The sequence below is a fragment of the Panthera onca genome, chromosome B1 (assembly GCF_046562875.1).
Source record: "Panthera onca isolate mPanOnc1 chromosome B1, mPanOnc1 haplotype 2, whole genome shotgun sequence".
NCBI lineage: Eukaryota > Metazoa > Chordata > Mammalia > Carnivora > Felidae > Panthera > Panthera onca.
The window spans coordinates 169173201-169197221 of record NC_138342.1 but is presented as its reverse complement, the minus strand read 5'-3'; the positions used below and the strand labels follow the sequence as shown (position 1 = coordinate 169197221).

General features: G+C 44.3%; 1 protein-coding gene across 1 annotated transcript; it reads right to left on the bottom strand.

Annotated features, from left to right (window-relative positions):
* Nucleotides 1–10438: 10438 nt before the first annotated feature.
* Nucleotides 10439–15727, bottom strand: POLR3D (RNA polymerase III subunit D). Its single transcript, XM_060653317.3, has 9 exons — nucleotides 15597–15727; nucleotides 15221–15390; nucleotides 14222–14265; nucleotides 13445–13596; nucleotides 13161–13285; nucleotides 12810–12978; nucleotides 12177–12442; nucleotides 11338–11490; nucleotides 10439–11237 (listed from the first exon to the last, which is right to left on the bottom strand). Exons 2-9 carry the CDS (start codon nucleotides 15383–15385, stop codon nucleotides 11115–11117), a joined length of 1197 nt encoding a protein of 398 aa, XP_060509300.1. The 5' UTR covers nucleotides 15386–15390; nucleotides 15597–15727; the 3' UTR covers nucleotides 10439–11114.
* Between the last annotated feature and the right edge of the window lie 8294 nt (nucleotides 15728–24021).

The following is a 24021-nucleotide window of genomic DNA, read 5'->3' as shown; positions in this document are numbered from 1 at the left end:
TGTCAGTGATAAAGCTGGATATTAGTTAAAGCAGTGAAAACACAGTTATTCAGTAACTACTGACAACAGGGAAAAGAGCTGAGCTCCATTCTGATTTATGAAGAGGCAACTTGACATTTTAAAGGGAGAATGAAGGCAAAGGGGCAAAACAGGGCCTCATGCTGAAAATTACAAAGGGTTGGTCACTGTCAATGTGATTAGGCCAGCAGTATCTGTTAGCTGGCAATTATGGAAGTTAGGAATCTATCCTCCCAGAGACTGGGAGACAGAAGCCCTCTTCTTCCTGATTATATTTCAAAGGAAGGCTTTCAGGTCCTTGGGACAGAGTTGGGAGTTAGAAAAGATATACATACATCTCAAAGGGACAGAGGAAGAATTCACAGTTGTAAGCCCTTTTTAGTGAGTGCTCTAAGAAAAAGAGATGGGGCCGACGTCAGGTGTTAGCTGGAGCAAACAGCAGTTTTTGTTGTTTTTTGTTTTGACAGCGCTGAGCTTTTCCCAACAGGAACTCAAAAGGTGCTGGGTTGTCTCAGGGATGAGGCCTTGAGATGTTACATGCCAAGTTAAAATTTGGTCAAGACTCTTAGGGCAGGGGTTTGAAGGGAGTGTTCATGCTGAGAGTTTTCTGCAGTTCTCAGAATCCGTATCAGTTAAGGATTGTAACTGATTGACAGTTGTCTTAAATTTCTTTTAATCTATAGGGTCCTCCTTCATTTCTCTCTTTTTTCCCTTACAGTTTGTTGAAGAAATGGAGTCCTGTAGACACAATCAAGATTTTGCAGACTGGACTCTCTTGGGTGATTTTAATGTTTTTTGGGTCCCTGTATTTCCCCAAATTTGGTAGTTAGGGTTGAGTTGCCTAGTAGACATTCAAGAAGAAATGGGAGAGTGGCCAGTTGGATATAGGGCCGGGGGACAGGAGAGATCCAACTGGTGATAATAATTAAAAGTCCTAGACATAGTTCAAACCATGATCCTGGCTGTGATTGCTGAGGGGATGAGAGGACAGGAGAAACCCTCTAAGGCCTGAACCCTGGGCACTCCCATGTTTAGAGGTGGGGAGATGGTGAGGAGGGACTAGGAAGGGTGAGGAGCACATGCAACATGAGACAAGAAGGAACAGTTAGGGCAGTGACTCCAAAGCCAAGAAAAGAAGGTACATAAAGAAGGAAGGAGTGCTCAACTGTGTTAAATGTGGTAACAGATTCAGTCAAGTAAGGATTGCAAATTTACTATAAAGTTTGGTAAAGACGTCACTGGTGACTTTGAGAAGAGCTGATTGTTATGGGTTCAAGAGGGAATGGATGAGAGCAAGTGGAGACAAGTAAAGACAACTCTTTCAAGAAGTTTTACTGAAAAGGAAAGCAGAGGAAAAAGGTTAACTGGAGGCCAACACAACCTTGAAGGAAAATTTGTTGTTTTCAAGATGGATCCGTAAGAGCCTATTTGTATCCTGTGAAACTGGTCTCTGTTTTTTTAAAATTTTTTTAATGCTTATTTATTTTTGAGAGAGACAGAGTATGAGCGGGAAAGGGGCAGTGAGAGGGAGACACAGAATCTAAAGCAGGCTCCAGGCTCTGAGCTGTCAGCACAGAGCCAGACATGGGGCTCGAACTCACGAACCACGAGATCATGACCTGAGCTGAAGTCAGACGCTTAACCAACTGAGCCACCCAGGTGCCCCGAAACTGATCTAATAGAAGGGGAAATTGGGGTATTGTGTAGGGGGGGTTGCTGGAGCAATACCCTTGGAATAGGCACGAGGAGACGGAATTCAGTGGCCCAGTGAAGGGTATGGTCTCAGGGAGGAGCAAGACAGTTCATCCATAGTAACAGGAGGTGAGGCTGTAGACCCGGACACAGATGCGAACAGATCCATAGATGCTGTAGAGGGAACACGTGTTCTGAGTGCTTCTATTTTCTTAGTGCAGTAAGAGGCAGGGTCATCAGCTAAGAGTGAGAAGGGGAGAGGTACTGGAGGTTTGAGGACACAGGAATAGGGATTCACTGGTCCTCTCTGGGGAGTGAGGAAAGTTAAGTGGACAAGGAAAGTTGGTCTAAAAGTGAGATCATCAGCTTGGCTGGGTGTTTCTCCAGCCAAGTTTCAGCCCTCAGGGGAAATGCAGAGTAGGTAGAGCTTTCCATTTACCTAAAAGTGGGATTTTGTCCAATGAATAAGACAGGAGAGAGGGGCAAGGGCACTAAGAGTGTATGCAAGGAAGTGGTTATAACAACCACACATGATATCTACACAGACAATTGAGGGTTTGCTTATGCAAGTGATGTGCCTTCGCAGTTCTTCTCTGTCACAATTGGGACCAGCAGTTGTTCAGTTATTCTTAAAGTAAGTTAAATAGATGTGACAGAGGCTGTTTGTCTTTCCTCAATATCCTGTTTCTTTCATGATCATGAACCTTAACTTTTAGGAGTGTATATGCTCATTCAAGACAAAGACCACATTTCTCAGCCTCCTTCAAGGCCAGGGGTGACTATGTCTCTACTTTCTGGACAAAGGTATATCATCATCAATATCATGACACAGCTCCCAGGAACCTCCCTAAAAGAACTGATACACACCCTGTCATCTGGCAAGGGGTGGGGGGTATGAACTTTTCATTCGTCTGGCTGCCTAGAATGGGGATGCAATGGCTAGAGCTCTGGTCTTCAACTGAGAACATGAGGATGAGGTCCACACCCTAGACACCATAGGGAGATAAGCTGGAGGAACCCTAGGCGGTTGGGACTTTGTGGAGCTGAGCTGCCATACCAGCTCAGACTGTGCATCTTTACAGTTTTATAAGTGAGAAATATAATTTTGTTTAAACTACTGTTTTGGGGGGGGGCTCTGTTTCTCATAGCTGATCTAATCTTAACTGATATTTTGGGCAACATTTGTAATGAAAGAAGCATAGCTATTTTAAATATTTTAACATGACACTTATACATCTATCTTGCCTACACTTAATTCAACAGCACTTTTTATGGACTCACCTTTATTAAGTCTTCCCACAGCAGTTACCTTAGTTTAGAAATAAGAATTTTGTTTTAATGCTTATATTTCATCAGTTTATGTAAAACTTACTTACACATTTACCTTATTTTCATCAGAAACACTTTCTCTTAGCCCTCATACTTTATTAGTTTATACAACGTTTAACTGAATTACGTAATTACAACAGTGAACACAGCTGGCAAAAATGAGCTGAGTAAAACATGACTTTGGGGAGCATATAATCAATTGTGGGAGCAGTGTATTCTTCCCACATTAACCCTCTCTGATGTTTGATGGAGGGAGAGAAAGAACATTAGTTATCTATCCAGACAGCCAGTTGAGTACAGGTCAGATCTGCTACTTGGCATCTTTTAACATTTATATAGTTGTTGTTGTTGTTGTTGTTGTTGTTGTTGTTGTTGTTGTTTTTAAGTAGGCTTCATGCCCAGCATGGAGCCCAACACAGGGCTTGAACTCACAACCCTGAGATCAAGACCTGAGCTGAGATCAAGAGTCAGATGCCCAACCAACTGAGCCACCCAGGCACCTCCTACATTTATACAGTTTAACACAGAATCTTGACTATGCATTCAACTTTACAAGTGTGCGACCTCCTCTTATACACTGCTAATGGGCATGTGAATGGATAGGAGTACTCTGGAGGTATTGATCAAAGCCTTAAAAATGTTATAGAATTGGCTCAGCAAAGCCATTTTTAATAAAGGATCCTAAGAAAATAATTGAGGCATTTGCAAAAGAATTCCTGTGGTTATCTTGCCCTGGGGAAAGGTTTAAGAGCCATGCTCAGTACAGCTAGTTTTAAGTACTAACTGCGTTTTCATTTGGAATATACTGTGTTAAAGGAATGAATCAGTGAGAACTTTAACTTTGGATGGCAGCATGACATGGTCACAGAAAGCTTTTATTAAAATTTTGGGTCCTTGGGGCACCTGGGTTACTCAGTCAGTTAGGCATCCGACTTTGGCTCAGGTCATGAGCTCGTGGTTCATGGGTTTGAGCCCCGCATTGGGCTCTGTGCTGACAGCTCAAGAGACTTGCGGTCTCTTTCTCTATATCTATTTATTTAAATATAAATAAAAAAACTTAAAATTTTTTTTTTTTTAATTTTGGATCCTGAAGCCAACTGTGGTAAATGCAGCTTACCAGCACTCAAGTGCCACCTGATTATCCGGGGTTAGAAAGGGAATACCACATTTCCCCAAATCTCTTGTGCTGGGGTTCTGGATGTGAATTAGATTCTACCAATTGAGATCTTAAAGGGGGAAGTGAAAGCCATCTTCACACTGCTTTGGCTGTTTTCTGATGCCAAAGCTGTGGAGTCTGATTCTTCTGTTTCTTTCACACCTAACATCTACACTATCAGCAGACTAAGCTGGCTCTACCTTTGAAAGAACTATCTACAGTCCAAGTACTTACAGGCACATCCGCTATTCCCACCTTGGTCCACACCACAACCATCTGCTGCCTGGATGACTGGAGCAGTCTATGAATTGGTGTCACTGCTTCTACCTTTGCCTCAACACAGCAGCTGAAGTGAGCCTTTTAAAACTTAGACAACACTTGCCACAGTGAACCATTTCACTTACAATAAAACCAAACTCCTTACAGTGGCCTAAAGCCCTGGCTGACCTAGACTACACACCCCACAACTCCTCTTCCACTGGTCTCCCGTGGTTTCAGCTCTAGCCAGCCTCCTTTACTGTTGCTGATTCTAGCTGTCCTCACTCACTCCCTGATCCTGCCAGTTCACGTCCTCAAACGACACTTTCTCAACTTCCTATAACGTGTTGAGCTGCCACCTGTAGATTCCCCTTACCATTTTAAAAAAATTTCTAAGCACTTGTCACCTTCCAAATACCATGCAACATACTTACTTATGCTTGTTGTCTGTCTCCCTCACCAAAATGAAAGTTCCAGCAGGACAGAGTTCTTTCTGTTTCACACTGATGTATCCTAAGCTACAACTGTATCTAGCACCCCAGAGGCACTCCATCTGTGTGGGTTTTTTTCTGCAGGTGTTTCAGGGTCCAGTCTTTCTCTCTGTGGCTCTTCAGAGGTGATTGAGACTGGGGATTTTGTGATCACTGGAATGTAGCAAGCAGTGTGTTCTGTAACTCAACTGCTCTATGGCCAGATTCTCCACCCTCCTGACTATGGTGGAGGCTGTAGCTCCTCTGGTGGTCCCTTCTCTGGCGTTCTGATTCCTAGAGGCCCAACCTATTACTCCTCCAGCTTTCCAATGAGTCTATAAACACTTATTTTCCTGTATTAAACTTTTCTGCTTAGAATAATTGGAATGGTTTATACAATAAATTCAAAATGGGCAAAAGACCTAAATCTGAGACAGGAAACCATCAAAATCCTAGAGGAGAACACAGGCAGCAACCTCTTTGACCTTGGCTGAAGCAATTTCTTACTGGACACATCGCCAGAGGCAAGGGAAACAAAAGCAAAAATGAACTGTTGGGACTTCATCAAAAGAAAAAGCTTCTGCACAGCAAAGGAAACAATCAACAAAACTAAAAGGTAGGCTACAGAATGGGAGAAGATATTTGCAAATGACATATCTGATAAAGGGTTAGTATCCAAAATCTATAAAGAACTTAGCAAACTCAACACCCAAAAAACAAATAATCCAGTTAAGAAATGGGCAGAACACATGAACACTCTTCCAAAGAAGACATCCGGATGGCCAACAGACACACGAAAAGATGTTCAACATCACTCATCATCAGGAAAATACAAATCAAAACCAAGATGAGATACCATCTCACACTGGTCAGAATGGCTAAAATTAACAACAAAAGAAACAACAGGTGTTGGTGAGGATACAGAAAAAGGAGAATTCTCTTACACTGTTGGTGGGAATGTAAATTGGTGCAGCCACTCTGAATAACAGTATGGAGGTTCCTCATAAAGTTAAAAATAGAACTACTCTACAATCCAGCAATTGCACTACTACTAGATATTCACCCAAAGGATACAAAAATACAGAGGGGTACATGCACCCTGATGTTTATCTACAGCATTATCTACAATAGCCAAAAGAGAGCCCAAATGTCCATCGACTGATGAATGGATAAAGAAAACGTGGTGTAAATATGCAATGGAATGTTACTCAGCCATCAAAAAGAATGAAAACTTGCCATCTGCAATGGCATAGATGGAGCTAGAGTACATTATGCTAAGTGAAATAAATCAGAGAAAGACAAATACCATATGATTTCACTCACACGTGGAATCTAAGAAAGAAAACAGATGAACATAAGGGCGGAGGGGGGGAAGAAAGAGGGAAACAAACCACAAGACTCCTACAGATAGAGAACAAACCAAGAGTTGATAGAGGGAAGTGGGTAGGGGATGAACTAGATGGGTGATGGGTATTAAAGAGGGCACTTGTTATGATGAGCACTGGGTGTTGTATGGAAGTGATGAATCACTGAATCCTACTCTTGAAACTAATATTGTATTGTAGGTTAACCAAAAATTGGAAAAAAAGAATAATTGGAATGGTTTTTATTTTTCCACTGAACCCTGAAAAACACAAAAGATACAGTTGTCAGGCCAATAATGATCAGGACTACATTTTTTTCTGACTAGATCTTAGATGTAAATGAGACAAATAGAAGAAAGCCCAACCCCTGCTTCAGTTCGTGTGGAGCTGGACCCATGACTGCTCTAATACAAAGGAAAGAAATGCTTCAGAAAAGTGAAGTCATAAGTTGGCCACACAGGGAGTTACTAGAGTTGGCATTCTCTCTCCATTTTTTCTGAGGATAACCCTGAGACCCAGCTGCACTCCAGTCCCTATCCTCTATTGGAGAACTTTGGCAGCTGAACCATGTCCAAGAGGAGCTGTTAATACCACATCTGTCATTAGCTACAGCCATCTGAAGAGGGCAAAAGTCCAAACCGTGACTGTCTTGCACTAGGATGGCGGTGGAAGCAGTGGATGAACAGGCAATTGTGCATAATACCTTAGAATTAAGCCTCTTTTCCTTTAAAGAGCCAAGTGTTAAGTGATCAGTTCAACTGGACCATAGGGGTAGTCTAGGATTAAAAGATCCTGTCTTTAATTCGTTCAGCTAGCTCAGGCATATCTTTTTTTTTTTTTAATGTTTATTTATTTTTGAGAGAGAGAGAGAAAGCACGAGCAGGGGAGGGGCAGAGAAAGAGGGGACACAGGATCTGAAGTGGGTTCCACGCTGACAGCAGAGAACCATGAACTCACAAACCATGAGACCATGATCTGAGCGAAGTCGGACACTTAACTGACGGAGCCTCCCAGGCTCCCCTACCTCAGACGTATCTTAAGTAAAAGATGTTCATTAACAAAGAACTATATGTACTTTCAAGCAAGATAATGCACATAAGACAGTATAATGTTTATATCATCATCCAGAATATACACAATTTTAGAGTCTGAAAGAGCGTGTACTAAAATGTTAAGTGGTTTATTTAGAAGAAAAGGTAATTAAACATTTAAAAATTCTACCTAGATATACTTCAACTCTATCATTGCTGCTTTTTCCCTACTAACAAAACTCTGTCTCAGGTAACAGGATGCCAAAGGCCAGGAGACAAACTGATCTATCCATCCCTCTTGGTCAGTGCCCCATCCTAGGGTAGTTATGTGGCCCAGCTGTCAGAGACACAGGGGCAAGTCTCTTTGGGCCTCTGAAGGAACTTCCTCCCTAAGAGCACAATGAGGAGAAAGTTCCTTTACTGCTGTTTACTTTGCTTCTTGCTGTGTCTTTGGACGGTTATTTGAAGAAATGACATTGTGTAGCAGCCACTTTGCAGTACTGAGGCTAGCAAAACCAAAGGATCTGAGAAAAATCTTGATAACGTTTTGGCTGCCGCCCAAGTCTGGAGCCATTTATCTCTAGACTTCTCCTTACAGGTGATAACATCCTTATTGCTTATGTCACTGTCCGCCCAGTTTCCTGTCACACTTGTGCCAATCTCATTCTGCAAGAAACACTTTTCTGTCTGGCAACAAATAAATGCTTTATGGCTCGCTTCAGCAGCACATATACAAATAAACGCTTTATGTTCACTCTAATTGAAAAACAACCCTATTAAAAGTCTACTATGACCTCATTTTTATAGAAAGCGAGTAAAACTGAACTTAGGAAGGGTAACCAATTTTCCCCAAAGTTACTGGTGGAATTGAATTAAAACCCAACCCTGACTGTAAAGCCTACACTGTGTCACTTACAGTTAAAAAATGAAAAAGTCTATAGCTCTCTCTTTTAGAATCGTAACAAAATGCCTACACGCAGATGCAGATAGTAATAAATTTGCATGCGTTTGCACTCACACCTATGAACTTGACTCTAGGCTTTTTACTCTCCTTATTTGCATGTATTTGTTGGTAGAAATGTATACTTCAGAGGCTTGGTCAAGAAAGTAGACTTGGGGGGGCGCCTGGGTGGCTTAGTCGGTTAAATGTCTGACTTTGGCTCAGGTCATAACCTCACAGTTCATGGGTTCAAGCTCCATGTTGGGCTTTGTGCTGACAGCTCAGAGCCTGGAGCCTGCTTGGGATTCTGTGTCTCCCTCTCTCTCCTTCCCCGGCTAGCGCTCTGTCTCTCAAAAATAAATAAACATTAAAAAAAATTTTTTTTAAAAGAAAGTAGACCTGGTGTGCCTGGGTGGCTCAGTTGGTTGAGCATCCCACTCTTGATTTCGGCTCAGGTCATGATCCCAGGGTCATGGGATTGGGCCTGTGTCGGGCTCTGCACTGAGTGTGGAGTCTGCTTGGGATTCTCCCTCTCTCCCTGCCCCTCTCCCTCACTTGCACATGCTCTCTAAAACTAAAAAAACAGACTTGCTTCACCTTTTTCCACACTTTCACTGATGACCTCCAATCTGTACACCAGGGATATAGAGACAGGTCACGGGGACTCTGATGCAGGATCATAATATTCAATCCCTAAGATACTTGAAATGAATAATGCGAGAGTGGTACACACTCTTCCTCAAGCTTTCTTAGAAGTCAAAGAGCTAAAGACTGCAAGATACCAAACAGCTAAGGAGGCAGGGCCTTTGAGTTAGCCCAAAAAAGCAGAAGATTTTTTGAACCAGAGAAACAGAATTACAAGAGGCCCACTGGCAGTGCATTAGCTATCTAAAAGACAGCACTGAAGCCCAGAGAACAAAAACTCAGCGTTAGACAAAACAGAACTTTCATGGTATATGCCTCCACAGAAGACTTCTGTCCCTTATAATGAAGACACCAGAGCAACACTACCAACAGAGCTCATGTGACCTCTTAGCTACAGAAGGGGCAATGTTCAATCACCCCTCATACCTGCTGGCTAGGCAGTTTGAGGGGCTCAGGACAGGAAAACCCCAGCTGTCACGAATAAAAAACAGACTTGAGGGACAGAAAGGTGAGACCAAAGGAAGGTATATCCATCCAAAACCTCTGGGACCACCTAAAAGTCAGGAGGAGGCACTCTTATGAGCCTGTGTGGTCCATAGCTGTTCCAGAGGTGGTTGGCTAAGCTCCCAACTTGGGACCATGATGTCACCCAAGGGTAACTGTAGGGTGCTGGAAGGAGTCTCTGACTTTACCTCTGGTATAGCCTATAGCTAGCACCTCACTACAGTGAACAGGGAGCTGTGACATCAGCATCTAACAACCACAGACACTGCTGCGAGCAGCCTTCCCTAATCCCAAAGATGTCTCCTACCACTGAACCAGGGAAAAAACCCAGCCTGTGGACAAGGGAAGAGAAGCTGCTCCTCCAGAAACTACACACTGGAAGGATCAAGAGTGTAATGACCTGGTACAAGAAACAAGATCACAGACCCATGAACTCAAAGGCCATTGTGGCCAGCTGGGATTGAGATGCAGATCTGGTGACGGTAGGACAGGAGGTAGAAGGGGGCCTCTCAAATTCAAAGCTTTGAAGTGGGAGGTCATCTGTCAAGTGTCAAAGAGGCGGCTCTTCAATAAATCCTAATTTCTATCTTATCAGAGGTTGTTCTTCAGCAGTATTTGAGTGTGGTTATAATTCTGAGTGGTCACAGGATTCTGTTGGGAAATATTTAAATGGAAGTCAAAAGAGTACTGCTACTTATTGGAGGAGTTGGGGGGATAGGGGAGAGGAGTTGAGGGATAGAAGGAAGGAGTCCCGGGACCATGATGTCACCCAAAGGCAAGTGTAGAGAGCTGGGAGGAGTCTCTGACTTCACCTCTGGTAGAACCTTTGGCTTGCAACTCACCACAGTGAACAGGCAGCACTTAACTGCTCAGGAGAAAATGAGCAGAGAAGGGCCTGAACCTATACCGTGAGAGCCTCAGGGCCCAAGGGGGGACGGGCGGTGCAGCAAGAAGGCAGAGATACAGCAGCTCTATTCACTTCTCTCAAGAGATTCTTGAAACCTCTATTTTGTTTGAAAACAGACTCAGGCAAAGGGAAGGAAACTAACATTTATTGAGTGCCTACTGTGTATATCTGGCCTTGTGCAAGGAATTTTCATTTACAACATTCCATTTAATCCTCACACCAACCCTGTGAGGTAGGTATTATCCTCATTTTTGTCCTATGAGGAGTATGAGGCTCAGAAAGGTTAGGTAGTTTGTCCAAGGTCACACAGCTAGTAACTGATGGAACTGGGACTGCACACTGAGTCCCAGACTCAAAAATTCCCTGCTCTCTCTCCAACACTGTTTCTTGGGAAGGAGGAGGGAGCAAAAGCAGCAGCAGTCTTTACGCTTCCTACCCTGAGAACAAGACAGTCAGCAAGAGAAGGAGACTGGGCTTTCCCACAGACCCTCCCCTCTCTACCAGGGGAGGGTGCAGTCATTTGAAGAGATAAGACATAAATACAAAAATAAATAGAAGGGACAAGCCCCCCAGCAGCGAGGATGTGCAGGATCCATGCTGTGGGAAGGCCACTGTGCCATTCACAGCTGCTGTGGGAGGGAGCCACGTGGGCCCTATGGGGAAAACTGGGACAATGGCCGCCAAAGGCTGGAGTGGGTGGGCTAAACAGGCCCCTTCTGGGTCGCACAGATTTGAGAACAAAACGTCTGGAGCAGGCAGCAGCCGTGGGCACAGTCACCATCATCCTCCATCTGCTCATTTTACCGGTGTTTGTGATCCAAGAGGGACTCAAAATCGGGGGAACATACAAGTTTGTGCTTTATGTGTCCCAGGACTGTCATCTCACCCGTCCTACTGTCTCCAAGGCCCACGGACACCAGCTCCTGCCAACCAACAGAGACAGTGAGGAGAAACAAACCAAACAGCTCATTACTCAGTCCTATGATTCTCATGTGATAATCCCCAACCCCTACAGGCTCTCACCTGCAGAAAGGAGCAGGTGGTTCCCATCGTTACATCTAGAGTCACCTTGCCCAGGAGGAGCTGCACCTTCCCTGACTTGCGGATGAGCAGCTTGCCAACCTGACCCTCTGTCAGGTCAGCCAGGGTACAAGCATTCTCTGCCAGCCTGGCTTCCTGTGGAGAGAATCAGGAGATGGACACTGGGTAAGGAGCCGCTTCCTCCATCCTTCATGGATGAAACCTTTTCTTTTTTTTTTTTTTATTTTAAAAAAAAAAATTTTTTTTTAACGTTTATTTATTTTTGAGACAGAGAGAGACAGAGCATGAACGGGGGAGGAGCAGAGAGAGAGGGAGACACAGAATCAGAAGCAGGCTCCAGGCTCTGAGCCATCAGCCCAGAGCCCGACGCGGGGCTCGAACTCACGGACCGTGAGATCGTGACCTGAGCTGAAGTCGGACGCTTAACCGACTGAGCCACCCAGGCGCCCCTGGATGAAACCTTTTCTAAAGGAAGGCAGCAGCAGCAAAGGTTAGAATGAGCTCCTCAAGAAGGCCTTTTCCCAAGGCTGCCTGTTGTTGGCTGAACGACAAAACCCAAAGCAAACAGATGAACGAATGGACAAAATATTCATAATTGCTGACATTTTCTCATTCGTACATGTTTAAAATATTTCATTGTAAAAAGTAAACACGTGTAATTGGGGTTGAAGTACAAAGCCCCAAGCCCCTCATGGGTAGAAAGAACAAATGTGTATTATTTTGGCATTTCAGCTTGGGTGGCACACTTTTGCTTCCCCAACAGGTTGCTGTTTCCCTTCCTGGTCCCCCCGCATTTTCACAGAACTCACTCCTGAGCATACCCGGTCTTTCTCCTGCTTTATAACCACCATCTGTCCATCCTCGCTCTGCACTTCGGTCTTGATAGGCTTGATGTCCTGGGTAGGCGGCTGACCAGGGAGTGTGTCTGGCAGCTGAAGAAACAGCAACTCTTCATGCTGGGTGAGGCTCAGCTCCCTGAGCAGCTCTGCCACAGATACGTCCTTTGGAAGGCTCGGGGTCTTTCTGGCTGTTCTGGGAGGAACCTTCATCTTGGCCTCCTCCTCCTCATCCCGGGGCTCCTCTTTCACTGCCCAAGATAACAAATGGAAGAGCTATCAAGTGGCCACTCTCTACGTCCTCTCATTGTACCCATCCCTTCATCCTCGTCTGCTTCACTGTCACTCAGCTAGGAAGCTGGAGGGTTATGGTTATGAAGAAGGACCCAGGAGTTGTAGGACTTACCTAAAAAGGATTATCTGAGGCTGACCCACAGATCCATGGCAGCATGAACCCTCTGCGAGTGAGAACCCTCTCTGTAAGGTCATGTATTTTACAGCTAGAACGTGGGGGAGGGGGATCTGCTTATTAGTCTGGGAGGTTCATTCCTAAGGAGGATTCAGGTGAGGGGGGGCATCCACAGGAAAGGAGAGGAGACGTTAATGGACACAGAGTACCTCTCACAGCAGGTACATCCACCTCCATGTCCTCTTCCTTGGGGCCACCCAGCCAAGGCTTAACATCTGGTTCTTCATTCTCTTCCTTGAAAAGCCATCCTGAGTGAGCCAGCGGCAGCTGAACAGGCATGTTTCGAGTGTCATTCCTCAGCCCAGGGTCATCGATGAACTACCAGAGAAGAGACAGGGGGTCACGTGGTCTGGCTAGCATACACACAGGTGGACTGCAGCCCACCTCAGCCTTTTCTAACTGAAGATTCCTCCTGCTCACAGGCTTCCAGGACATCAGAGAGTTCTGCCACCAAGCTCGGCCCCCCAGAAGCCCATTCCTCCCAGTCTGCCGGTACCTACATCATCCTTCTCCAGCATGCGCAGGATCTGTTTCGTTTCTTCATCTGTCTCCCTCTTCTCTTTTTTGATGTTGATGATATGAGAGGGCCCCATGTCTGACACATCCACTGTCTTATCCCAGTTCCCTGCAGGAAATCACTCAGTTCACCAAGGGTACAGAAGAGGCCAACAGCAAGGAAAACTAAACTAGGAGCAAGGTAATTTTACTGCCCTTGCCCTTCTCTCAGGCAGTCTGAACTGAAATCCACTGATTCCTTCCTCCCGGAACCCCAGCAGCTTGGTACCCTTTTTCTTCATCATTTCAGCTGGGCCCTGCTCAAAGATGGAGTGGGACTGGATCACTTCTGGGCGGCCCCGCCCCCGTCCATGCCCCTCTCGCTGCCGGTCTCTATCCCTGTCACGCTTCTCCTTCTTGATGGTTACTTCTTCCTTGGGCCTAGAAAAGAAAATGGATTAAGGAGAACCACTCATTCACTCCCCCTCAAAGAATTGGTCTTACTTCCTCACACCACTCTGCTCCTCCACCTGAGTGGATAAGAAGAGAGCCAGTAACTGTATCAGAAACAGAACCCAATCCTAAGTTTAGCTAGTATCTTTTCTACTTGATGGGGCAGCGCCCTTTCAGTTTGCTTTGCTTTACCTTCTTGCTTGAGAAGAACTGTATTAGAATTATAACTCAAACGTTGAATTACAGAGACTGCCCCCAATGTGGACTTTTTACAATTGCCTGAAAGCAAAAGGTTGTAATACAAAAGAACATAAGTGAAAACCTGATACATCTTTGTCTAAACTAATGGCTCTCAACTCCAGCTGTAAAAAAATAATCACTGTTGCATTGCAAAAAAGTTAAATCACCATTTCTAGAAATGGATTTCTAGGCATCAGTATTTTTTTAAAACTTGCACATTAGAATCACCTGGAGCCAGGGTTGAAAATCACTAGTGAAAAAAACTAAATATGCACATTTAGATGTCTGAGCCACATACCTAGTTATTTCCCAGAAGACCGAAATTCAGAGCAAGTAAATAAGTGGAAAGTTTTTAGAAGGCCCAGCTACTTACTCTTCCTTGATTTTCCGACTGATGATATTTGGGGTGAAGGTTTTCTGAAAGTAAAATATGGGAGTCACTGATTTGGTAAGTTCTGATCCCAAAGTACAGAGAAAAATGACAACTCTCAAAGGCATCTTGTATGGACCAAGACTACCACTCTACATTCCACACTGTTGCCAGTGATTTACAGAGACATACATGTACTTAAGAGGGAAGAACAGCATGTCATGATAACAGTGGGCTTACGGAACAGTATACCAAAAACCATTAAGCTAGCAGCCTCAGCTTCTGCCCTCTGAAAAGAGAGCCCTCGGGATTTCTAAAACTTATTTATCTAATCTCACTTCTTGTCCTCAAACAGCTATAGAAACCATTGAGTATTACAGGAAAGAGGTCTAGCAGCAAGGCTCAAGTAGGAAGTAGGCCAGCACTCACAAACGGATGATAGCCTTAGACTGCCACCAGCATTTCCCAATGCAAACAAGTCTTCAAAAACTGGCTGCTTTATGCTTGTTATCCACCCCACCCCCCAATTTCAGGGGTATCCCTACATCTACAGTCATAAACACAACAGAAAAGGTCACAGAGCCTCTTATGCTGTGCCTAGGATTCATTACACTCTAGATAAAAGTTTGCCCCTTAGGATCCACGGCCAATTCGGAACTCTAAAACTGCAGGCAAAATTTATGCCTGCTGGCTTCCATGGTTTCTTAAAGGTGTCTAAAACATATAAAAAAGGTAAATAAACAATGCTCAAGTTGCTTGGGAACTAGTTAGGATTTTCGGCCCTTCAGCCATCTCTGAGAAACACGTCAACATCTTGTACCCTGTATCTAGACTTAAAGGTAGGGCAGGCTCCCTAGAATTTGTTGGCCAAAGTCTGGGGACAAGATTTGTTAGGCCCAAAGCCACGCCTGGCACAAGGCAGGCCCTACGTGAACATCGGTAGAACCCCAGGTCCTGGAATTCAAGGTAGTTGGGTTTCTTTAGAAAGGTGCCATCGGGTACCTTCTTAACTCCTCCGAGGGTGAGGTCCCTGGAGCGGATGGAGGGAAGACGACCTGGGGTAAGTGGAGGGGCTGGCCTCCGCCCGATAAGCCCCCGGGCCCCAGAGAGGAGGGGTCGGGGCCCTCCCGGACCACTCGGCTCGCCTGCGGCGTTTCCTTGCGACATGTTGCCTGGGAGAAGAGGATGAAAGGGGCAGCAAAGTCACTCGAGGGGGCGGACACGCGGACCCTGGGCGGAACCCTGCCCACGTGGCCACCCGCCCCCCAGTCAGTGCGTCCCTCCCTTTCCACGTGGCAAGACTCCCCGGACCACCCACTTAGAGAGCTTGGCTAGCCCTCTGCCCAGGACCCGGGTCAGGCACGAGGCTGAGACGCACCCCAGCGCCCCCGAGCTGTGGCTCCACACCAGGTGCGTCCCGACTTCACCTCCGACGCGGCCCGCAGGCGGCCCTGAGTCTCTCCGCCCGGCGGAAGTCTGCGTGGCAGGGTCCGGGCGCCGCCATCTTGCCGCGGGGCGGAAGTGAGGTCGGTGGGCGGGGCCGGGCCACAGTATTTATCCGGCGGCGCCTCGCTCCCCTCCGCCTTCTCTTCCCGGTTCTTCCCGGAGTCGGGAAAAGCTGGGTTGAGAGGGCGAAAAAGGAAGAGGGGTGTAGGTTACCCTGCGGTGCCGCGTTCGGGGGTCTTGGCCAGCGGCGAGTGGGTAGACGCGTCCAGCTCGGGGTCCGGGGGTCTTGGCACGGCACGACCCAATATGGGGATTTGCCGTGGCGGAGCCTCTGGGAGCAGTGGGGTCGCGACTCCGGACAGGGCGAGGGGCCGAGAGCGAGATCCGCACTCAGAGTTGAGGATCCCTGGGTCCGGCCGAGTTGCGGCTGCGGGCTCGATGATGACCTTGGAGTGGTCATTGTACTCTGGGCTCCGGCCTCGCCCTCGCTTGGGGGGTGTCCCTTCCCCGGATTCCTGGTGGGGTCCTGTAGTTGGGGCTGTGGGCGCAGCGCTAGGGCAGCTGTGGCGGACTCTTGTTCCAAGCCCGGAACCTGAAAAACGAAGGTTGATCGACTGGGAGGCAAGAATTTAAAGAACTTTTATGATGATTCCAGCATTTGTAATTTAATATAAAAAAGATGCCTTTACTGTTCTTCTCCCCACCCCCAAACCATGTAAAAATCACTTAATACTGCAGAAAGTTTGAGGGAAGGAAAACATTTCTGTTACAATTCCACATAGAATACTACTTTTAAAACTTCTGTAAAATATTACAGTCCCTTTCATAGAGCTGTCATATTGTACTACAATTTTGAATCCTTCCTTTTGAAATAACATTTCTTTGTTGCTGCATCAAATAACTGATGTAATTCTCAATGGCTATGTCATGATTTGCCTATTTTCCTATTTGGACGCTTAGGTTGCCCCCCACCCCCACCCCCGTAAATAATGCTGTGGTGAACATCTGGTGCATCTAATGTTTTTTCTTCTTTTGGATTATATTCGTAGGACTACCTTTTTTTTTTTTTTTTTTTTTTTTTTTTAATGTTTATTTACTTATTTTAAGAGGAAGAGAGCTGAAGCAGGGGAGAGGCAGAGGGAGAGGGAGAAAGAGAGAATCCCAGTCAGGCCCTGTGCTGTCAGCACACAGCTGGAGATCAGGACCTGAGCTGAAATCAAGAGTCCTATGCTTAACCAATTGAGCCACCCAGGCACCCCTCCATAGGACAACTTTTCAGACTTGTGATAACTGGCCAAAAGAAGATGTACTCTTTTTTTTAAAAAAATAAATTGAGATAGTAGGTATACATGTGGTTTTAAGAAATAATAACAGAGGTCTCAAGTTTCCCCCAATAGAAACATACCGCAAAACTATAGTATAATATCACAACCAGAATATTGACATTGGTACAGTGGAAATATAAGACATTTCCATCCCTCCAAGGAGCCTTTTTGTTGCCTTTTTATAGCCACACCTCCCTCCTTCCGCCCACACTAATCTGTTCTTCACTTTTATACTTTTGTTATTTCAAAAGTAGAACTCATTCAAAAATGGAATCATACAGTATGTGACTTCTGGGGATGGCTTTTTTCACTCAGCATAATTCCCTGGAGATTACCCAAATTGTTGCATGTATCACTAGTTCATTCCTTTCTATTGCTGAGTATATATGGTTTGTTTAACCATTTGCTCTTTTTAAAAAAGTTTTTTAATGTTTTTTTTTTATTCTTGAGAGACAGAACATGAGTGGGGGAGGGGCAGAGAGAGAGGGAGACAGAATCTGAAGCAGGCTCTAGGCTCTTGAGTTGTCAGCACAGAGCCTGACACGGGACTCAAACCCACTAACTGTGAGATCATGACCTGAGCTGAAGTCAGACACTTAAACGACTGAGTCACCCAGGTGCCCCTAACTATTTGCTCTTTGAAAGACATCTGGGTTGTTTCTGGTTTTTGGCTATTACAAATAAAGCTGCTGTGAACACATATGTACAAGTTTTTGTATAAACATAAATTTTCAAAAACAACAACAACACACACACACACACATTAAGGGGCACCTGGGTGGCTCAGCCAATTGAGCATCAGACTTCAGCTCAGGTCACGACCTCATGGGTTCAAACCCTACATCAGGCTCACTGCTGTCAGCACAGAGCTGACTTCGGATCCTCTGTCCTCTCTTTCTCTGCCCCTTCCCTGCTCATGCTTTCTCCCTCAAAAAATAAATAAGTAAGTAAATAAATAAAAATTTTCATTTCTCTGAGATAAATGCCCATGAGTGTAATTATTTGGTTGAATGGTAGCATATGCTTAGTTTTATAAGAAACTGCCAAACTATTTCCACAATGGCTATACCATTTTGAACATTGTACATTTTATAGTTCTTCATCTGTATTGCTGAATTGTTTTCAAAGAGGGTCATGCTGGGGCACCTGGGTGGCTCAGTCGGTTGAGCGTCTGACTTCAGCTCAGGTCATGATCTCTGGTCTGTGAGTTCCAGCCCCGCGTCGGGCTCCATGCTGACAGCTCAGAGCCTGGAGCCTGCTTTGGATTCTGTGTCTCCCTCTCTCTCTGACCCTCCCCCATTCATGCTCTGTCTCTCTCTGTCTCAAAAATAAATAAATGTTAAAAAAAAATTTTTTTAAAAAGGGTCATGCTAATATGCATTACCACTAGGAATGTAGAATACATAAAATATATAATGTTTTGCCACATACTTTTAAAAAAATGTTTTATTTGTTTTTTGAGAGAGAGAGCACGAACAGAGGTAGAGGCACAGAAAGAGTGGGACATAGGATCCAAAGCGGGCTCTGCGATAACAGGCTGACAGCAGTGAACCTGATGCAGAGCTTGAACTCATGAACCATGAGCCTGAGCCTAAGTTGGATGCTCAATTGACTGAGCCACCCAGGAGCCTTTTGAGTATGGGCTCTTAAGATTTTAAACTTTTTTGCCAATTTCTCAATATGTTAATATTAAATTAATATATTTTAGGTCAGTTTCTAACCAGACTTTTTTCAACTTCTTTTCTCCATATTGGTTTTATGATAACTAAACCCAACCAAAGGAAGACTCTTCCTGTCTCCTATAGAGCTATACACAGTAGCCCTTACCTTCTGACTAGAGCACTAGATGAAGTTGCTTTGATTTCTCTGGGCTCTGAGGTCAGAGACATTTTAGTATCTCCTAGGTATTTTGTTTCTTGTTTTGTTTTTTACAAAGATACTTATTCATTGCAGAAAATTTGGAAAATTTTAACAAGCACCCAGAAGAAAATGAAAGTCATCTGTTATACGCTTGAAGTATTAAAACAAGTATTTATTACTTGTAGTAATAAAACAAAGTTGTTTTTCTATGCATGTAGATTTTTTAAATGTTTTTATTATTTTATATTAGAGAAAAAGTGAGAGTGGGGGAGGAGCAGAGAGAGGGAGAGAGAGGATCTAAAGTGGCTCTGTGCTGACAGCAGAGAGCCCAACGTGGGGCTTAAACCCACAAACTGTGAGGTCATGACCTGAGCCCAAGTTGGATGCCAAACCGATCAAGCCACCCAGACGCCCCTATGCATGTAGATTTTTTTAAATTGAGGTGTTTTACATATGGTTCTAAAAGCTGCTTTTTTTCCATCTTAACAATATATTATAAACATTTTTTGAGTTACTGAATATTCTTCTAAATTGTAATGTTTTTTATTTTAGAGAGCGAGGGAGAGAGAAAGAGAGCCAGTGCACGTGGGGGAGAGGGGCAGAGGGAGAAAGAGAGAAAGAGAGGGAGACAGACTCTCAAGCAGGTTCCACATCCAGTGCAGAGCCCGACATGGGGCTTAATCCACGACCCTGGGATCATGATCTGAGCTGGAACCAAGAGTTGGATGCTCAATGGACTGAGCCACCTAGCGCCCCTACCTTATAGTTTTTATTAGCTAAATAGTACTCCACATTGTTATCTTGCACCATAATTTAACCAGTTTCCTTCCTGCAATGCTGATTGGATTTCCACAAAATTTTTCACCCCAACAGGACAAGAGAAGAAAGCCTTCTATCTTTAATATTTTGGGGCTTGCTTCCTAACAACAATTACTGTAATTTCCCATTAAGAATATTCTCCAGTGTTCCCTCTAATTAGACTAATATACTTTTGGCACCATTCTCCTTTCTTTATTTACTCTAACACCTCCCTCTCCATTTTCTTTCAAACAGTGTACATTCTTTTATCTAGCCTCAAAAGAAACTTGTAAATCGTTACCAGCTGAACCCCATGTCATTGCATCTGTGGTTCTAGCGATCTTATTAATAACATTTTATTTCTACCTATTTCATAGTAAAGGCAATAATCTCATTCTTGTCTGATAATGAAATTAATAAACTCAAGAGCAAATACAGTTTTTTTGGTCTAATGCAGAATTCAGAAGGTATAAACATTCTGTCAAAAGCCTATTTCTATGAATTCTCGGTGGGCATTGGAAATACTAAATGAATAAGAAACTGTTTTGGATGTGTGTCTGTAGAATAAAAGGAATGTGTGGTATGAAGATGCTATCCAAGTTCAAGCCATTGCATGTTCTCTATGAGTAATTTACCCTAATTTGTTTGCATCATTTTGCAGACCATTATTTGCTGGTTCGTCCTCAGGTCTTTGACCTCTGTGCATTGGAGAGCTCAGGATTCAGTCCTCAGACCCCGTCCCTTTTTTCTCTATACTTACTCTTTTGGCAATGGTTCAGTTTCTCAGCTTCAACCCCTGTGATAAATGCTGATGACTCCCCACTGCTTATCTCAGCATGGACCTCTCTGAACTCCAGATGTGCATCTCTGCCTAGCCCACCCTTCCACCTGCATATCTGCGAGCCATCTCAAACCTGTGTCCACACCCAAACTTTTTAAGGTTTATTTATTATTATTTTTTTAATGTTGATTTATTTTTGACAGAAAGAGGCAGAACACAAGTGAAGGAGGGGCAGAGAGAGAGGCAGACACAATCCAAAGCTCTAGTATCTGAGCTATCAGCATGGAGCCAGATGCTGGGCTTGAACCCACAAACCGTGAGATCGTGACCTGAGCTGATGTCGGATGCTCAGCCAGCTGAGCCACCCAGGTGCCCCTAAATTTTATTTTTATTTAAGTAATCTTTACACCCAACATGGGGCTTGAACTCATGACTCCAAGATCAAGAGTCCCATGCTCTACCAACTGAGCCAGCCGGGTGCCCCTCACACCCAAACTTTTGATGTTCCTCAACTACATAGAACAATTTTTTAATGTTTATTTATTTTTGAGGGGGAGAGAGAGAGAGAGAGGTGTAGGGGCAGAGGCGGGGGGTGGGGGGGGGGGGAGGAAGGGAGACACAGAATCTGAAACAGGCTCCAGGCTCTGAGCTGTCAGCACAGAGCCTGACACAGGGCTCGGACTCAGGAACCACGAGGTCATGACCTGGGCCAAAGACAGCCGCTTAACCAACTGAGCCACCCAGGAGCCCCTCCTCCTCAAACTACTTTAAAGTGTTCCCCATCTCCATACACGGCAACTCCATCCCTCTAGCAGTTCAAGTAAAAAATTTTGCAATTATTCTTCACTCCTCTCTCTCGTGTGACACATCTAGTATGTCAGCTTTTCCAGATCTATCCCGAATCTTACCACTTCTTACCACCTTCACTGACATCCCACCCTGGGCCTGGCCATCATTTTTTTTTTTTTTTTTTTGCTGTGATTATTTAAAACAAATTTTTTTATGTTTGTTTATTTTTGAGAGAGAGGCAGAGGGGCAGAGAGAGAGGGAGACAGAGGATCTGAAGCAGGCTCTACAGGAGAGTCAATGCAGGGCTCATACTCATGAGCTGTGAGATCATGGCCTGAACCAAAGTCAAACTGCTTAACCAACTGAGCCACCCAGATGCCTCTGCTGTCACCATTTTAATAACTTCCTAACTGGCCTCCCTGTTTTCACCTGGGCCCCCTCCATCTAGTCTCAATGTAGCATAATTAACATATTTCACATTAGGTCACATCTCTGCTCTAAACTTCCCAGCGGCTTCCCATTTCAGAGTAAAAACCAAAGAATTTAAACTGGCCTACACAGCCCTACGTAATCTATCCCTCCACCCACCATCTCTCTGTCCTTAACTCCTACCACACGCCCCCCACTCACTCTGCTCTAGTTGCACTGGTCCCCTTGCTGTATCTGAAACAATCTGGTGTGTTTCCTCTTCTGGGCTTCTGCACCTGCTACCTGGAATGCCCTTCCCCCACATAATTCTGCATAGCTCCCCTCCTCTCTTCAGTCAGGTTTTTTATCCCAGAGTCACTTTTTCAAGGAAGCCTTCTCTGATAGCATTATTAAATATTGTAACCTCCCCCACGACATTCTCTTTCCCTATTTACGGACTTCTTTTTCTCTATAGCACTATATTTTCTCTAATATATTTAATATATTTTCTCTAATAGACTGTAGAGTTTGTCTGTCCGTCTTCCCCCCCCCCCACACCAGAAAGTAAGCCCCATGAGAGCAGAGATTTTTCCCCTTCTTCCACTACAGTATACTAATTGCCAGAAACAGTGTCTCACACAGAGTAAGCACCCAATAAATTTAAAAAAAATTTTAATGTTTTATTTACTTTTGAGGGAGAGAGAGAGAGAGAGAGAGAGAGAGAATGAGCGGGAGAGGGGCGGAGAGAGGGAGACACAGAATCCATGAAGCAGGCTCCAGGCTCTGAACTGTCAGCGCAGAGCCCGATGTGGGGCTTGAACCCGTGAACCACGAGGTCATGACCTGAGCAGGAGTCAGATCTTAACCGACTGAGCCACCCAGGCACCCCCAATAAATTTTTGTTAAATGAATGAATGAATTCCAGTTTGTGTTGAGACCAAGTAGCAAATCCAGATGTGCGCTGGAGAAATAAGGGTGGATTGTTTTCTGGTGGATTGTATCAGTGATTTAACTTTAGCACCATTGATGTAAGAGCTATCTTTGCATTGTGTGTCTGTATGTCTTCTCTATAGGTTCTCTGTATGCAAGTCGCTTCATAGAGTAAGTAGGTAAGCAGCAAATAGTGAGTGGAGGGAAGCCTTTGCAGCATGGCAGCAGTTTCTGTACACACTATGTCAAGACTTGTCCCTGGTATCTTGCCAGGAAGTGCCCAATGGTATTCCATAGCTTCTACATTGTGCTTGTCCTCTCGGATGTAACTCAGTGGTTATTCCAGGACCATGGATTCATCATATTAGTCTTTTCACTTCTTATTTTGGTTGTGATTCTTTCTTCATTGCTTGTGGTCTTTTGTCCCTTGAAGTCCCTTTTGCCCCTCCAACATTTCATTAGTGTCTCTCCTGTAGCTTTTTCAGTGTCCTTAAATATAATTCAGCATTTTCCCAGTCTTAAAATTATAAAGTCTTTAAGTAAAAAACAGCTAAAGAACTTTAAATGTTCAATGTAGTGAAGATTGTAAGAGGTCTAAACATAATTTCAAAACAATAAAGTAAATAAGCACTGAGAAATCCACACAGTTTTTATAAATAGTCACTGCCCACTCCTGTCATTGCCAACACATGTCAATGAACAAAGTTGTTTTTATGAGCTGTCTGGATGTGTTTGCATTCATTGGCCCTGAGATCTCCACACTTAGTTCAACCATGGGGAAATACACGTAAACATTTTCAGTCTTTAAAATGCACAAATAATATTAAGACTTAAATCTTTTTTCCTTACGGCCTCTATCTATTGCCTCAGACTCTATTTGCTCTGTGTCCTACCATGAACAACCCAGCCTTTGCAGTCAGACCTGAATTTGAATCTAGTTTTACTTCTTATGAACTGAGTCTCATTTCCCACCACCAACCACTTCAAGATGAGACTGAAAGATCCACCTCTCAAGGTTGTTGTGAGAATCCCGTGCCTAGGGTCTTGGTACTTAAATGCTTTTGTTATCATTGGAATCATACTTTAGATATACTATTAAATATGGAAACTTCCAAGCATGCACAAAAATGCCGAGAATAGTTTATTGGACCTCCAAGGACCCAGCTTCAACAATTATCTACCCATGCCAATCTTGTTTCATCTGTCCGTCCCGTGTCCCCCTTCCCCCTGATTATTTTGAAATAGATCACAGATATCATGTCATTCATCTGTAAATATTATAGTAGGTATCTCTGAAGGACACATTCTTTTTAAAAATAACCATAAAATCTTATTATCAGAATATCATTCCTAAAAACTATCAAATACCCCCTCAGTATTCAAATTGCCCGATTGTCACATGGGGTTTGTTTTTGAACAGTTTAAGTCAGTAGCCAAATAAGGTCCATACCCTTTAATATTTTATT